The 17,444-nt window shown below is 34.8% G+C and overlaps 1 protein-coding gene and 1 long non-coding RNA gene across 5 annotated transcripts in view; both read left to right on the top strand.

Annotated features, from left to right (window-relative positions):
• The window catches only part of LOC117324897 (kynurenine/alpha-aminoadipate aminotransferase, mitochondrial-like), a 35,806-nt gene extending 24,429 nt beyond the window's left edge, over positions 1-11,377 (top strand). Inside the window, exons 10-12 of the mRNA XM_033880726.1 lie at positions 4,737-4,863; positions 6,765-6,973; positions 9,868-11,377. Coding sequence (XP_033736617.1) covers positions 4,737-4,863; positions 6,765-6,973; positions 9,868-9,921 — 390 coding nt within the window. The 3' untranslated portion in view covers positions 9,922-11,377. The remainder of the gene's footprint in view (positions 1-4,736; positions 4,864-6,764; positions 6,974-9,867) is intronic.
• A 1,239-nt stretch (positions 11,378-12,616) lies between these two features.
• Positions 12,617-17,230, top strand: LOC117324898. 4 transcript variants are annotated; one of them, XR_004532081.1, is made up of 3 exons: positions 12,617-13,234; positions 13,329-13,516; positions 15,961-17,230. It is a non-coding gene; the product is annotated as an uncharacterized LOC117324898 (long non-coding RNA). The 4 variants fall into 4 exon arrangements; XR_004532082.1 differs by lacking the exon at positions 13,329-13,516 and having other exon boundaries at positions 12,617-13,281; XR_004532080.1 differs by having other exon boundaries at positions 12,617-13,469.
• Positions 17,231-17,444: the final 214 nt, after the last annotated feature.

Below are 17,444 nucleotides of genomic sequence, written 5' to 3'. Positions count from 1 at the left end.
TATTGTATACCATTCCCTAAACATCACAATACTGTATACCATTCCCTAAACATCACAATACTGTATACCATTCACCAAACATCACAATACTGTATACTATTCCCTAAACATCACAATACTGTATACCATTCACTAAACATCACAATACTGTATACCATTCCCTATACATCACACTATTGTATACCATTCCCTAAACATCACAATACTATATACCATTCCCTAAACATCACAATACTATATACCATTCACTAAACATCACAATACTGTATACCATTCACTAAACATCACAATACTGTATACCATTCACTAAACATCACAATATTGTATACCATTCACTAAACATCACAATACTGTATACCATTCACTAAACATCACAATATTGTATACCATTCACTAAACATCACAATACTGTATACCATTCACTTAACATCACAATACTGTATACCATTCACTAAACATCACAATACTGTATACCATTCACTAAACATCACAATACTGTATACCATTCACTTAACATCACAATACTATATACCATTCACTAAACATCACAATACTGTATACCATTCACTAAACTTCACAATATTGTATACCATTCACTAAACATCACAATACTGTATACCATTCACTAAACATCACAATTCTGTATACCATTCACTAAACATCACAATACTGTATACCATTCCCTAAACATCACACTATTGTATACCATTCCCTAAACATCACAATACTGTATACCATTCACTTAACATCACACTATTGTATACCATTCACTAAACATCACAATAGTGTATACCATTCACTTAACATCACAATATTGTATACCATTCACTAAACATCACAATACTGTATACCATTCACTAAACATCACAATATTGTATACCATTCACTTAACATCACAATATTGTATACCATTCACTAAACATCACAATACTGTATACTATTCCCTAAACATCACAATATTGTATACCATTCCCTAAACATCACAATACTGTATACCATTCACTAAACATCATAATACTGTATACCATTCCGTAAACATCACAATACTGTATACCATTCACTTAACATCACAATACTGTATACCATTCACTAAACATCACAATATTGTATACCATTCACCAATTAACATCACAATACTGTTTACCATTCCCTAAACATCACAATACTGTATACCATTCACTAAACATCACACTATTGTAAACCATTCCCTAAACATCGCAATACTGTATTCCATTCCCTAAACATCACAATACTGTATACCATTCCCTAAACATCACAATACTGTATACCATTCCCTAAACATCACAATACTGTATACCATTCCCTAAACATCACAATACTGTATACCATTCACTAAACATCACAATACTGTATACCATTCACCAAACATCACAATACTGTATACTATTCCCTAGACATCACAATATTGTATACCATTCCCTAAACATCACAATACTGTATACCATTCCCTAAACATCACAATACTGTATACCATTCACCAAACATCACAATACTGTATACTATTCCCTAAACATCACAATACTGTTTACCATTCACTTAACATCACAATACTGTATACCATTCACTAAACATCACAATACTGTATACCATTCACTAAACATCACAATACTGTAAACCATTCACTAAACATCACAATATTGTATACCATTCCCTTAACATCACAATAGTGTATACCATTCACTAAACATCACAATACTGTATACCATTCACTAAACATCACAATATTGTATACCATTCACTAAACATCACAATACTGTATACTATTCCCTAAACATCACAATACTGTATACCATTCACTAAACATCATAATATTGTATGCCATTCCCTAAACATCACAATACTGTATATCATTCACTTAACTTCACAATATTGTATACCATTCCCTAAACATCATAATACTTGTACCGTTCACTAAACATCACAATACTGTATACCATTCACTAAACATCACAATACTGTTTACCATTCACTTAACATCACAATACTGTATACCATTCCCTAAACATCACAATATTGTATACCATTCACTTAACATCACAATACTGTATACCATTCACTAAACATCACAATACTATATACCATTCCCTAAACATCACAATACTGTATACCATTCCCTAAACATCACAATACTGTATATCATTCCCTTAACATCACAATATTGTATACCATTCACTAAACATCATAATACTGTATACCATTCACTAAACATCACAATACTGTATACCATTCCCTCAACACCACAATACTGTATACCATTCCCTAAACATCACAATACTGTATACCATTCCCTAAACATCACAATACTGTATACCATTCCCTAAACATCACAATACTGTATACCATTCACTAAACATCACAATACTGTATACCATTCACTAAACATCACAATACTGTATACCATTCACTAAACATCACAATACTGTATACCATTCACTAAACATCACAATACTGTACACCATTCCTAAACATCACAATACTGTTTACCATTCACTTAACATCACAATACTGTATACCATTCACTAAACATCACAATACTGTATACCATTCACTAAACATCACAATACTGTATACCATTCACTAAACATCACAATACTGTATACCATTCACTAAACATCACAATATTGTATACCATTCCCTAAACATCACAATAGTGTATACCATTCACTAAACATCACAATACTGTATACCATTCACTAAACATCACAATACTGTATACCATTCACTAAACATCACAATACTGTATACCATTCCCTTAACATCACAATACTGTATACCATTCACTTAACATCACAATACTGTATACCATTCACTAAACATCACAATACTGTATACCATTCACTAAACATCACAATATTGTATACCATTCCCTAAACATCACAATAGTGTATACCATTCACTAAACATCATAATACTGTATACCATTCCCTAAACATCACAATATTGTATACCATTCACTAAACATCACAATACTGTATACCATTCACTAAACATCACAATACTGTATATCATTCACTAAACATCACAATACTGTATACCATTCACTAAACATCACAATACTGTATACCATTCACTAAACATCACAATACTGTATACCATTCACTAAACATCATAATCGCTTATATCAACCATAAACCTATGTCCTCTCAAGCCGTTAGATGATAATGTGTACAGGACATCTGTAACCTATGTCCTCTCAAGCCGTTAGTTGATAATGTGTACAAGACGTCTGTAACCTATATCCTCTCAAGCCGTTAGATGATATATAATGTGTACAGGACGTCTGTAACCTATGTCCTCTCAAGCTGTTAGATGATATATAATGTGTACAGGACGTCTGTAACCTATGTCCTCTCAAGCTGTTAGATGATATATAATGTGTACAGGACGTCTGTAACCTATGTCCTCTCAAGGCGTTAGATGATATATAATGTGTACAGGACGTCTGTAACCTATGTCCTCTCAAGCCGTTAGATGATATATAATGTGTACAGGACGTCTGTAACCTATGTCCTCTCAAGCCGTTAGATGATATATAATGTGTACAGGACGTCTGTAACCTATGTCCTCTCAAGCCGTTAGATGATATATACTGTAATGTGTACAGGACGTCTGTAACCTATGTCCTCTCAAGCCGTTAGATGATAATGTGTACAGGACGACTGTAACCTATGTCCTCTCAAGCCGTTAGATGATATATAACGTGTACAGGACGTCTGTAACCTATGTCCTCTCAAGGCGTTAGATGATATATGTATAATGTGTACAGGACGTCTGTAACCTATGTCCTCTCAAGCCGTTAGATGATTATGTGTGCAGGACGTCTGTAACCTATGTCCTCTCAAGGCGTTAGATGATATATAATGTGTACAGGATGTCTGTAACCTATGTCCTCTCAAGCTGTTAGATGATATATAATGTGTACAGGACGTCTGTAACCTATGTCCTCTCAAGCCGTTAGATGATATATAATGTGTACAGGACGTCTGTAACCTATGTCCTCTCAAGTCGTTAGATGATAATGTGTACAGGACGTCTGTAACCCATGTCCTCTCAAGCTGTTAGATGATAATGTGTACAGGACGTCTGTAACCTATGTCCTCTCAAGCCGTTAGATGATATATAATGTGTACAGGACGTCTGTAACCCATGTCCTCTCAAGCTGTTAGATGATAATGTGTACAGGACGTCTGTAACCTATGTCCTCTCAAGCCGTTAGATGATATATAATGTGTACAGGACGTCTGTAACCTATGTCCTCTCAAGCCGTTAGATGATAATGTGTACAGGACGTCTGTAACCTATGTCCTCTCAAGCCGTTAGATGATATATAATGTGTACAGGACGTCTGTAACCCATGTCCTCTCAAGCCGTTAGATGATAATGTGTACAGGACGTCTGTAACCTATGTCCTCTCAAGGCGTTAGATGATATATAATGTGTACAGGACGTCTGTAACCTATGTCCTCTCAAGCCGTTAGATGATATATAATGTGTACAGGACGTCTGTAACTTTTGTCCTCTCAAGCCGTTAGATGATAATGTGTACAGGATGTCTGTTAGAGACTTTAAAAAGTACACATACACCAATGATGTTTTACTTCATTTTGAATCGTAAAGTATTTGTTGCCTCACAATGTTGTTATTACACATTTATTACATGGCCGTCTGACATAGTAGAACAGGTCAGTTATATTATGAAATTTCCGTTTTTACAGATGACACTTGCTATGATCCTAAAAGAGTGGGGGCTAGATGGTTTCTTAGACCATACAGACAAGACTGCAAAATTTTACGAAAATCGATGTCAGCTTTGTCTGAAGGCAGCCAAAAAACACCTCACAGGTGAAAATGATTAATATATTTCTTTGGTAAAAAATTACGTTCAAAGAAGACAATCATCTGAACTGTATATCTCTAATTTGTTCATATATTATCCCAGTTTCACTTCTGATTTTTAAAAATCAGGTCATATTTCTTCAAATCATAAAATCATATCATTTTCTTTATATTTGTGGACACACATACTATTTGAGACTCCATTCAGGAAAAATTCTAACTATTACAAGAAAAAATGATATTTGAACACTGCAACAAAATGTTGAATGCCTTTCTTTATAAGCTTATGTGTATGTTTATTAGTTTATGTTGTTAAGCTATACAATGTCCCTGTTTTGTGTTAACTATACAATGTTGCTGTTTTGTGTTAACTACATTGTTGCTGTTTTGTGTTAACTATACAATGTTGCTGTTTTGTGTTAACTGTACAATGTTGCTGTTTTGTGTTAACTATACAATGTTGCTGTTTTGTGTTAACTATACATTGTTGCTGTTTTGTGTTAACTATACAATGTTGCTGTTTTGTGTTAACTATACAATGTTGCTGTTTTGTGTTAACTATACAATGTTGCTGTTTTGTGTTAATCATACATTGTTGCTGTTTTGTGTTAACTGTACAATGTTGCTGTTTTGTGTTAACTATACAATGTTGCTGTTTTGTGTTAACTATACATTGTTGCTGTTTTGTGTTAACTATACAATGTTGCTGTTTTATGTTAACTATACAATGTTGCTGTTTTGTGTTAACTATACATTGTTGCTGTTTTGTGTTAACTACATTGTTGCTGTTTTGTGGTAACTATACATTGTTGCTGTTTTGTGTTAACTACATTGTTGCTGTTTTGTGTTAACTATACAATGTTGCTGTTTTGTTAACTATACAATGTTGCTGTTTTGTGTTAACTACATTGTTGCTGTTTTGTGTTAACTATACATTGTTGCTGTTTTGTGTTAACTACATTGTTGCTGTTTTGTGTTAACTATACAATGTTGCTGTTTTGTGTTAACTGCATTGTTGCTGTTTTGTGTTAACTACATTGTTGCTGTTTTGTGTTTACTATACATTGTTGCTGTTTTGTATTAACTACATTGTTGCTGTTTTGTGTTAACTATACATTGTTGCTGTTTTAAATGCCCAATTAATACAGTTGTGTTGTGAATACATTGTTGCTGTTTTGTGTTAACTATACAATGTTGCTGTTTTGTGTTAACTATACAATGTTGCTGTTTTGTGTTAATCATACATTGTTGCTGTTTTGTGTTAACTGTACAATGTTGCTGTTTTGTGTTAACTATACAATGTTGCTGTTTTGTGTTAACTATACATTGTTGCTGTTTTGTGTTAACTATACAATGTTGCTGTTTTATGTTAACTATACAATGTTGCTGTTTTGTGTTAACTATACATTGTTGCTGTTTTGTGTTAACTACATTGTTGCTGTTTTGTGGTAACTATACATTGTTGCTGTTTTGTGTTAACTACATTGTTGCTGTTTTGTGTTAACTATACAATGTTGCTGTTTTGTTAACTATACAATGTTGCTGTTTTGTGTTAACTACATTGTTGCTGTTTTGTGTTAACTATACATTGTTGCTGTTTTGTGTTAACTACATTGTTGCTGTTTTGTGTTAACTATACAATGTTGCTGTTTTGTGTTAACTGCATTGTTGCTGTTTTGTGTTAACTACATTGTTACTGTTTTGTGTTTACTATACATTGTTGCTGTTTTGTATTAACTACATTGTTGCTGTTTTGTGTTAACTATACATTGTTGCTGTTTTAAATGCCCAATTAATACAGTTGTGTTGTGAATGCTATATTGTGACTGTTTTCTGTTGTGAATTCTGAATTGTGACTGTTTTCTGTTGTGAATGCTAAATTGTTGATGTCATTGTTAATTTTTCAGGTTTGGCTGAGTGGTCAGAGCCCTGTGGAGGAATGTTCCTCTGGTTAAAGCTCCTGAACATAACAGATGCACATGAACTGATCACAAAAAAGGCTTATTTACGAGACGTTCTGTTTGTGCCAGGGAATGTGTTCACATTTGATAGCAGTGCCCCCTGTCAATATGTCAGGGCATCATACTCAACAGCAACTGAAGAAGAAATGAACATGGTAAGCAAGGTTTTCTGAGTATCTGATGGAGAAATGAACATGGTAAACAAGGTTTTCTGAGGATCTGATGGAGAAATGAACATGGTAAGCAAGGTTTTCTGATTATCTGATGGAGAAATGAACACGGTAAACAAGGTTTTCTGAGTATCTGATGGAGAAATGAACATGGTAAGCAAGGTTTTCTGAGTATCTGATGGAGAAATGAACATGGTAAGCAAGGTTTTCTGAGGATCTGATGAAGAAATGAACATGGTAAGCAAGGTTTTCTGAGTATCTGATGGAGAAATGAACATGGTAAGCAAGGTTTTCTGAGGATCTGATGAAGAAATGAACATGGTAAGCAAGGTTTTCTGAGTATCTGATGGAGAAATGAACACGGTAAACAAGGTTTTCTGAGGATCTGATGAAGAAATGAACATGTAAGCAAGGTTTTCTGAGGATCTGATGAAGAAATGAACATGGTAAGCAAGGTTTTCTGAGTATCTGATGGAGAAATGAACATGGTAAGCAAGGTTTTCTGAGAATCTGATGGAGAAATGAACACGGTAAACAAGGTTTTCTGAGGATCTGATGAAGAAATGAACATGGTAAGCAAGGTTTTCTGAGTATCTGATGGAGAAATGAACACGGTAAACAAGGTTTTCTGAGGATCTGATGAAGAAATGAACATGGTAAGCAAGGTTTTCTGAGTATCTGATGGAGAAATGAACACGGTAAACAAGGTTTTCTGAGTATCTGATGGAGAAATAAACATGGTAAGCAAGGTTTTCTGAGTATCTGATGGAGAAATGAACACGGTAAACAAGGTTTTCTGAGTATCTGATGAAGAAATGAACATGGTAAACAAGGTTTTCTGAGTATCTGATGGAGAAATGAACACGGTAAACAAGGTTTTCTGAGTATCTGATGGAGAAATGAACACGGTAAACTAGGTTTTCTGAGTATCTGATGGAGAAATGAACACGGTATACAAGGTTTTCTGAGGATCTGATGAAGAAATGAACATGGTAAGCAAGGTTTTCTGAGTATCTGATGAAGAAATGAACATGGTAAGCAAGGTTTTCTGATTATCTGACGGAGAAATGAACATGGTAAACAAGGTTTTCTGAGGATCTGATGGAGAAATGAACACGGTAAACAAGGTTTTCTGAGTATTCTTTTTAGCCCACCATCATCAGATGTTGGGCTATTCAAATCGCCCTGCGTCCGTGGTCTGTGGTCCGTACGTCCTTAAACAATTCTTGTTATCTCTATTTCTCAGAAAGCATCAAAGGGATCTTTCTCAAATTTCATATGTAGGTTCCCCTTGGTTCCTAGTTATGCATATTGCATTTTGAGACCAATCAGAAAACAACATGGCCTACAGACAGCCATCTTGGATTTTGACAATTGAAGTTTGTTATCGCTATTTCTCAGAAAGTACTAAAGGGATCTTTCTAAAATTTCATATGTAGGTCCTCTTGGTGCCTAGTTATGCATATTGCATTTTGAGACCAATCGGAAAACAACATGGCCGACAGGCAGCCATCTTGGATTTTGACAATTGAAGCTTGTTATCACTATTTCTCAGAGAGTACTGAAGGGATCTTTCTCAAATTTCATATGTAGGTTCCCCTTGGTGCCTTGTTATGCATATTGCATTTTGAGACCAATCGAAAAACAACATGGCCGACAGGCAGCCATCTTGGATTTTGACAATTGAAGTTTGTTATCACTATTTCTCAGAAAGCACTAAAGGGATCTATCTGAAATTTCATATTTAGGTTCCCCTAGGTGCCTAGTTATGCCTATTGCATTTTGAGACCAATCGGAAAACAACATGGCCGACAGGCAGCCATCTTGGATTTTGACAATTGAAGTTTGTTATCGCTATTTCTCAGAAAGCACTAAAGGGATCTATCTGAAATTTCATATTTAGGTTCCCCTAGGTGCCTAGTTATGCCTATTGCATTTTGAGACCAATCGGAAAACAACATGGCCGACAGGCAGCCATCTTGGATTTTGACAATTGAAGATTGTTATCGCTATTTCTCAGAAAGTACAGAAGGAATCTTTGTCGAATTTCATATGTAGGTTCCTCTCTGTACCTTGTTATGCATATTGCATTTTGAGACCAATCGGAAAACAACATGGCCGACAGGCAGCCATCTTGGATTTTGACAATTGAAGTATGTTATCGCTATTTCCCAGATATATATAGTACTGAAGGGATCTTTCTCAAATTTCATATGTATGTTCCCTATGGTCCCTCGTATTGCATTTTGGGACCAATCTAAAAACAATATGGTCAACAGACAAATTTCATATACATTGTATAGGTTCCCCTTGTTTAAAAAGTACTGGAGGGATGTTTCTCAACTTACACAGATTAGTAAGAGGAAGGGGAAAATACAGAGAAGATTAATCTGACATGGAACCTATGAAGATCATTCAATGGTGGGCGCCAAGATCCCTCTGTGATCTCTTGTTATGATGTATATTTATTATTGTTATGATATAAAATAATATTTATTATTGTGATGTTATATATTTATTATTTTATGATGTATATTTATTGTTATAGTTATATTTATTATTGCTATGATATATATTATTATTGTTATGATATATATTATTATTGTTATGATATATATTTATCATTGTTATGATATATATTATTATTGTTATGATATATATTATTATTGTTATGATATATATTATTATTGTTATGATATATATTATTATTGTTATGATATAAATTATTATTGTTATGATATATATTTATCATTGTTATGATATATATTATTATTGTTATGATATATATTATTATTGTTATGATATATATTATTATTGTTATGATATATATTATTATTGTTATGATATATATTTATCATTGTTATGGGATATATTTGTAGGCATTTGCAAGATTAGCAGAACTACTCAAGGAGGAGACCTCAAAGGAAAACTGATGATTTAAAACAATTGTTATGGGTAAATAAGATCTTTGACGGAGTAATCAGCCATACAATGTATAATATGCAATAGCTCATTTATTTGTATTTGTTTACACCGGTGCAAAAATCTTTAACATCATCATGGCTGTTAATTCATACAACTTGTATATTATCTATTGTTTTTTATTCATCAAGTATTCAAGAATGACCACCAAAACTTTTAAACTTTTTATTTATTAATTACAAGTTTTCATGGATGACCATCAAAACTTTTGACTTTTATCTATAAAATAAAAGTATTCAGAAATTTTGCAGAAACCTTCTTTGGCTAAAGGTCTACCAAAATTGTAAATTATATGGTCCCTACCCCTGAGGGGCCTGAAGGGCAGGATCAAAAGTGGTCAAATTTACTGATATTTCAAAAATCTTCTGCTAAAGACTCAGACTTATGTACTCCTTAATGGATGGAAGGATCTTTAGGTGCTTTATCAAACATACAAATTTCATGGCCCCAGGGTGTCACATTCCCCCTGGGGAGGGGCTAAATTTTACTGTAGTTTATATAGGAAACTCACATATTTTAGCATAATTTGTTTCATTTTTATTGAACGTTGGTTAGCTAACTTTTCTCAATTACATATTATCAGAGAATGTCAAGGTCCTTGCTATGGGGTCAAAAAGTAGGTCGAAAATGAAAATCTCAAATTGAGTAATTTTCTTCATTGCATATGAAAGGAAATGATCCACTGAAGCTGAATGGGCAAGTTTTATGACCATTAGATGAAAAATAACAGAGATATGGCACTTTGAAAAAAATAAAGGCAATTTTTTCCCCACCAAAATGAAAAAAATCACCCAAAATTGCAGATGAAAGGTTTCTGCTCTTTTATCTATACTTTGACCTTCATTCTAGGTCACAAGTTCTTTCAAAATTATTTATTTGGGGCACATTTTAAAGAACATGCTCTTTTGAAGGTGCATACAAGGTATCAAGATCAAATCATTGAAAGATGATGCAGATATGGCACTTTGAAGAATGTTTTCCTGTCAAAATTCAAAATTATCCAAAAATTGCAATTCAGATGTTTTTCTTTTATTACTGTGATATACATACCCTTGATAATTAGCATATCTACAGCTTAAGTTGCTGACTGCAATAGTTATGCAAAAAGTTGACCTTGACCAAAATTTCAATGTCACAATAATCAAATGAAAGGTCAAAGGATGAAAATTAAGAGAAAAAGAAAAGAAAACATAGGTATAGCATATGAATTCAACCATCAAATAGTTAACATATCAGAGGTCATTTCCTGAATGTAAATACCATGTTTTCCCCTGTGTAATATCTATAATTATATATAGTCAGTGAAAAGTGTTTACTTGTCTGGTTTGGTTATTAACACACCTCAATACATGTATATTCATGTGTATTTTCAGTTCTTAGAAGGTTATCTGAGAATAAAACACTGGTTTTTAGCTCACCTGGACCGAAGGTCCGGTGAGCTTATGCCATGGTGCAGCGTCCGTCGTCCGTCGTCCGTCGTCCGTCAACATTTGCTTCAAATCGCTACTAGTCATAAAGTTATGAATGGATTTGAACCCAATTTGGTCAGAAACATCCTTCGGGGAAGGGGATCAGATTTTGCATAAATGGTGACTCTGACCCCAAAGGGGCCTGAGGGGCAGGGCCCAATAGGGGAAATTAAGGCAATTCCTTTAAATCGCTACTAGTCATAAAGTTATGAATGGATTTGAACCCAATTTGGTCAGAAACATCCTTCGGGGAAGGGGATCAGATTTTGCCTAAATGGTGACTCTGACCCCCAAGGGGCCTGAGGGGCAGGGCCCAATAGGGGAAATTAAGGCAATTCCTTTAAATCGCTACTAGTCATAAAGTTATGAATGGATTTGAACTCAATTTGGTCAGAAACATCCTTTGGGGAAGGGGAACAGATTTTACATAAATGGTTACTCTGACCCCAAGGGGCCAAAGGGGCGGGGCCTAATGGGGAAATAGAGGTAATTCCTTCAAATCGCTACTAGTCATAAAGTTATGAATGGATTTGAACCCAATTTGGTCAGAAACATCCTTTGGGGAAGGGGAACAGATTTTGCATAAATGGTGACTCTGACCCCCAAGTGGCCTGAGGGGCGGGGCCCAATAGGGGAAATTAAGGCAATTCCTTTAAATCGCTACTAGTCATAAAGTTATGAATGGATTTGAGCCCAATTTGGTCAGAAACATCCTTTGGGGATGGGGAATAGATTTTGCATAAATGGTGACTCTGACCCCCCAGGGGCCAAAGGGGCGGGGCCTAATGGGGAAATAGAGGTAATTCCTTCAAATCGCTACTTGTCATTAAGTTTTGAATGGATTTGAACCCAATTTAGTCAGAAGCATTCTTGGGGGAAGGGGAACAGATTTTGCATAAATGGTGACTTTGACCCCCAAGGGGCCAAAGGGGCGGGTCCCCATATGGGAAATAGAGGTAATTCCTTTAAATCACTACTAGTCATAAAGTTATAAATGCATGTTGTAAACTCAGAGAGTCTGGACTTCATTATTTCTTTAAAGCAGTTGGGATCCCCACGCTATAACCATAAATAGCATTGTTTGAGGTTAACAAACAAAAGGAATTGAACATGAACATTATTTTGACATTTGGTCAAATCCAACCAGGTGAGCGATACAGGCCCCATGGGCCTCTTGTTCTGTAATACATCCAGCTGAATCATGTTTCCATATACATGTTTCTCCAATGACTCTGTATCGGTCCAAAAACCTACGTATAATCTCATATCAAGAAATAACACAACTCCGAAATAAATTGCAAGGGCTCGACCACGCCGTGCTAGTTCGTTTATTACCCACAAACGTGTCCAATACTCTTATACATCAACAAACATGTACACCACTCTCTGAATTTAATCACCAAAGTCTAAGAAAATATTAAACCCATGATATAAAAATTCCTCCTTCTCCCCTTGTTCCTGACAATACACTGCAACAATTCAAAATACATACTCGTAAAAAAAAATACGGAACTCTAGCACAAGTGTTTAGCCTTCAACATGGTCTGGCTGAATGAACAATGCACGTGCGCTTCCTGCACACCTGATTTCTTACTCAGGAACTTTCGGCACTTTCCGCTACCCGACACGGGTAAGCCACCCAGCGGCCCTCTCCATAATAGGAGAAAACAATTTCATTCTAATTCATTGCATTCAACCGAAAGAAATTATTTCTTTGTTCATCTTTTCCTGGTATGGAGCTTCATTGGCAAAGGGACTGAATGCATCCAGGAATAGTCTGGGGCAAGAGGGGCAGGTGTCCATTATCTAGGGACTTATAGAGCCCTATAGGCAGTGGTACAGGTGTCCATTATCTAGGGACTTATAGAGCCCTATAGGCAGTGGTTCAGGTGTCCATTATCTAGGGACTTATAGAGCCCTATAGTCAGTGGTACAGGTGTCCATTATCTAGGGACTTATAGAGCCCTATAGGCAGTGGTACAGGTGTCCCTTATCTAGGGACTTATAGAGCCCTATAGTCAGTGGTACAGGTGTCCATTATCTAGGGACTTATAGAGCCCTATAGGCAGTGGTACAGGTGTCCCTTATCTAGGGACTTATAGAGCCCTATGGTAGCACACCACAGTAAGACAGCCTGGCCATGGGCAATTTTTTTGTTAAGCAAATAACTCCTGTATTATGATATGTATAAAAAATGAAAAAATAAATGTACACTATAATTGGTATATCCAGTATGAAGTAGTACATACAGGCTTCACATTTATTAAAACAAAAATCAATAAATTGGTTCCGGATTTTAAATATCCGGATTTTCCGAACGTGTGTTTACACAGGAAATTTAGTTTCGCCTACAGCGCAAAATGGAAGCCCACAGAAAAGGTAAGATAGCGGAAAAACTTAATTTACAACATATGTCCAAACAAGATTAATTCTGTCTTTGGGATAGAGATATTTGATTTTAAATAGGTTTCAGAAAAAAAATTGTGTAGAGAATTGTGCCATTTTGGGTCAAATATCATAATATTTTGCAATTTTTGAGAATTTTTTAAGCTGTTACCATGGTATTCACAGCTCTAAAAACCACAGAAAATATCAGTTTACTTATCCTTCAGAGCTCTATTAAAATTGCAAATGTTGTACAGATTTCAAATATATATACTTTATTAGAGGTTATATGTAAAGTTAACTGGCAATGTTTACATATCTAAAGCATGTGCCATATTTTTCAGAATTTGGCATTTTTACTGTACACTGCTACCTTATAAGGGCTGAAAAATGTTATTTTTTGGAAATTGTGCTTAATTATGCTTGATTAAGCTTCATTTTAGTTCATTATTGCTCAAAAATGCATAAAAACAATTTAAAACTTGTTTATTATCTGGCTTGTCATATTAGAGGAATCAAGGGAGGTAACTCGCATATTTACCCATTTTAAGGGTGGGTTAATTAAGCATAATGTTAATGAGTCAGTGTAAATTGAAAAGATATTCTATGTTTTATAACAAACCCAAAATAACTTATTGGGTATCTAACAAACCATATAGACTGAATTCTGGTTTGTTTTACCTGATTTATTACCCCGTATCCATGGAAACTATTACAGTAAGTGTTATTTTTTGAAATATTTGGTGAAACCATTATTTTCAATTTATTTATACATTGGTAAGCATGTAATTTCAATTGATTGAGTGTACGGTTGATACAATATTGTCAATTATTGTCACTTCCTTCGGTAAAGCAGAAAAAATAGCATTTTCCGCATAAAATGGGATCAGCGGACACTTTCATATGATCATTGGTACATATCTGAATTACCGGGGTGGAAACAGATGACTGTGATGTCATAGGCATGACATTTTGAAATCTTGGATGTCATGTCATGATTTATCAGTTAGAATATTGCATGTGTTGCTAAGCTGAGGTTTGGAAAGGAATTTGGTTATTTATTATGACACCATTGAGTATTTATGACGTCATAGATACCATCTGATGACGTCATAGTTACTGATGACGTCATGGTAACTATGACGTCATATTACAAGGCTAAATTTGATAGTTGTATAGTATTTTTTGCTTGATTACATGCACAGAGACTCAAAGTACCACATTCAACTCAAAACACAACTTTATTCAAGAGATATACAGAATTATGGGAGTTTTCATCTTTAAAATTACCTCCCCTTATTACTGGATTGGGAGAAAAAGTTGTCAAAATACACCTCTCAGGGAAATCAGCAATACTCGGTGACTATTAAAGATACACAGTAACCCGATATGTCATTTTGTTCGTCGGAACATATTCTAGACATTCATGGGTTTTTTAGTAAAATTAGAATTAACAAAAGTGATGTATAAGGTAGCACACCACAGTAAGACAGCCTGGCCATGGGCAATTTTTTTGTTAAGCAAATAACTCCTGTATTATGATATGTATAAAAAATGAAAAAATAAATGTACACTATAATTGGTATATCCAGTATGAAGTAGTACATACAGGCTTCACATTTATTAAAACAAAAATCAATAAATTGGTTCCGGATTTTAAATATCCGGATTTTCCGAACGTGTGTTTACACAGGAAATTTAGTTTCGCCTACAGCGCAAAATGGAAGCCCACAGAAAAGGTAAGATAGCGGAAAAACTTAATTTACAACATATGTCCAAACAAGATTAATTCTGTCTTTGGGATAGAGATATTTGATTTTAAATAGGTTTCAGAAAAAAAATTGTGTAGAGAATTGTGCCATTTTGGGTCAAATATCATAATATTTTGCAATTTTTGAGAATTTTTTAAGCTGTTACCATGGTATTCACAGCTCTAAAAACCACAGAAAATATCAGTTTACTTATCCTTCAGAGCTCTATTAAAATTGCAAATGTTGTACAGATTTCAAATATATATACTTTATTAGAGGTTATATGTAAAGTTAACTGGCAATGTTTACATATCTAAAGCATGTGCCATATTTTTCAGAATTTGGCATTTTTACTGTACACTGCTACCTATAGGCAGTGGTACAGGTGTCCCTTATCTAGGGACTTATAGAGCCCTATAGGCAGTGGTACAGTTGTTCCTTATCTAGGGACTTATAGAGCCCTATAGTCAGTGGTACAGGTGTCCATTATCTAGGGACTTATAGAGCCCTATAGGCAGTGGTACAGGTGTCCCTTATCTAGGGACTTATAGAGCCCTATAGTCAGTGGTACAGGTGTCCCTTATCTAGGGACTTATAGAGCCCTATAGGCAGTGGTACAGGTGTCCCTTATCTAGGGACTTATAGAGCCCTATAGGCAGTGGTACAGTTGTTCCTTATCTAGGGACTTATAGAGCCCTATAGTCAGTGGTACAGGTGTCCATTATCTAGGGACTTATAGAGCCCTATAGTCAGTGGTACAGGTGTCCCTTATCTAGGGACTTATAGAGCCCTATAGTCAGTGGTAATAGAGCCCTATAGTCAGTGGTACAGGTGTCCCTTATCTAGGGACTTATAGAGCCCTATAGGCAGTGGTAATAGAGCCCTATAGTCAGTGGTACAGGTGTCCATTATCTAGGGACTTATAGAGCCCTATAGTCAGTGGTACAGGTGTCCCTTATCTAGGGACTTATAGAGCCCTATAGTCAGTGGTACAGGTGTCCATTATCTAGGGACTTATAGAGCCCTATAGGCAGTGGTACAGTTGGATCTCAACAGAAGTGGGGGAGATTCCCAAGTCGACAAACATGAGGCTTGTTTGGCAGAGGAGTGTAAATAACAAACACATACAAAATTGAAGTTATTATATTTTACATTATTTGAACACTTTAAAAAAAAAAAAATCTGTATAGCTGTAAAATAGAGAGTTATTACACTTAAAATGGTGTGTTATATTCATTGGCTCTACAGAAAAAAAATGGCAATATTTTTTTTCATATCCAGATTGCATAAATAGCTGAGTCAATAAGCATGTACATGTTTCTGGAATGTTTTACCTTTTTACTTCTTTATTTTGTTTATATTTACAAATCATATTTTGTATGAAGTGTTTCCAAGTTTTCTTCATTTACCTTTAAGTACTTACTTTATAAGTAGTTAATTAAAGCTGACTTCTGTAGACTACCATATTAGTAGTTATACTATTTATTTAAATATTGGTATTTTAAATGGTATTGATGATGTATCTAACAGATACCTAAAAGCTGATATATAATCTACATGTGTAGATTCCCTGATAAAACTTGGGATACTGTTGTGTACTGTTACATATGTGCTCAGTGTTATGTACCTTGAATAAATATGGTTTATATGATGAACATGGAGTACAGTTTTTATCATTGAGAAAGGGTACATCTTTATGTACTTTTAATAAACTTGGGAAGCAGCTTTACATGCTTAGAAAAGTTTTTGTATAGAAATAACATGCAGTTGACATAAAATAATCTGATATTCATGTAATTATCTCTATTTTCCTGTCTTTAATACCATTATCACATGGTTGACAAGCGTTGTTCAAATCACGCTTCCTCT

This window comes from Pecten maximus, chromosome 4, assembly GCF_902652985.1.
Source record: "Pecten maximus chromosome 4, xPecMax1.1, whole genome shotgun sequence".
Classification (NCBI taxonomy): Eukaryota; Metazoa; Mollusca; class Bivalvia; order Pectinida; family Pectinidae; genus Pecten; species Pecten maximus.
The sequence above is the reverse complement of the archived record's forward strand: the minus strand, read 5'-3'. Positions and strand labels throughout refer to the sequence as shown.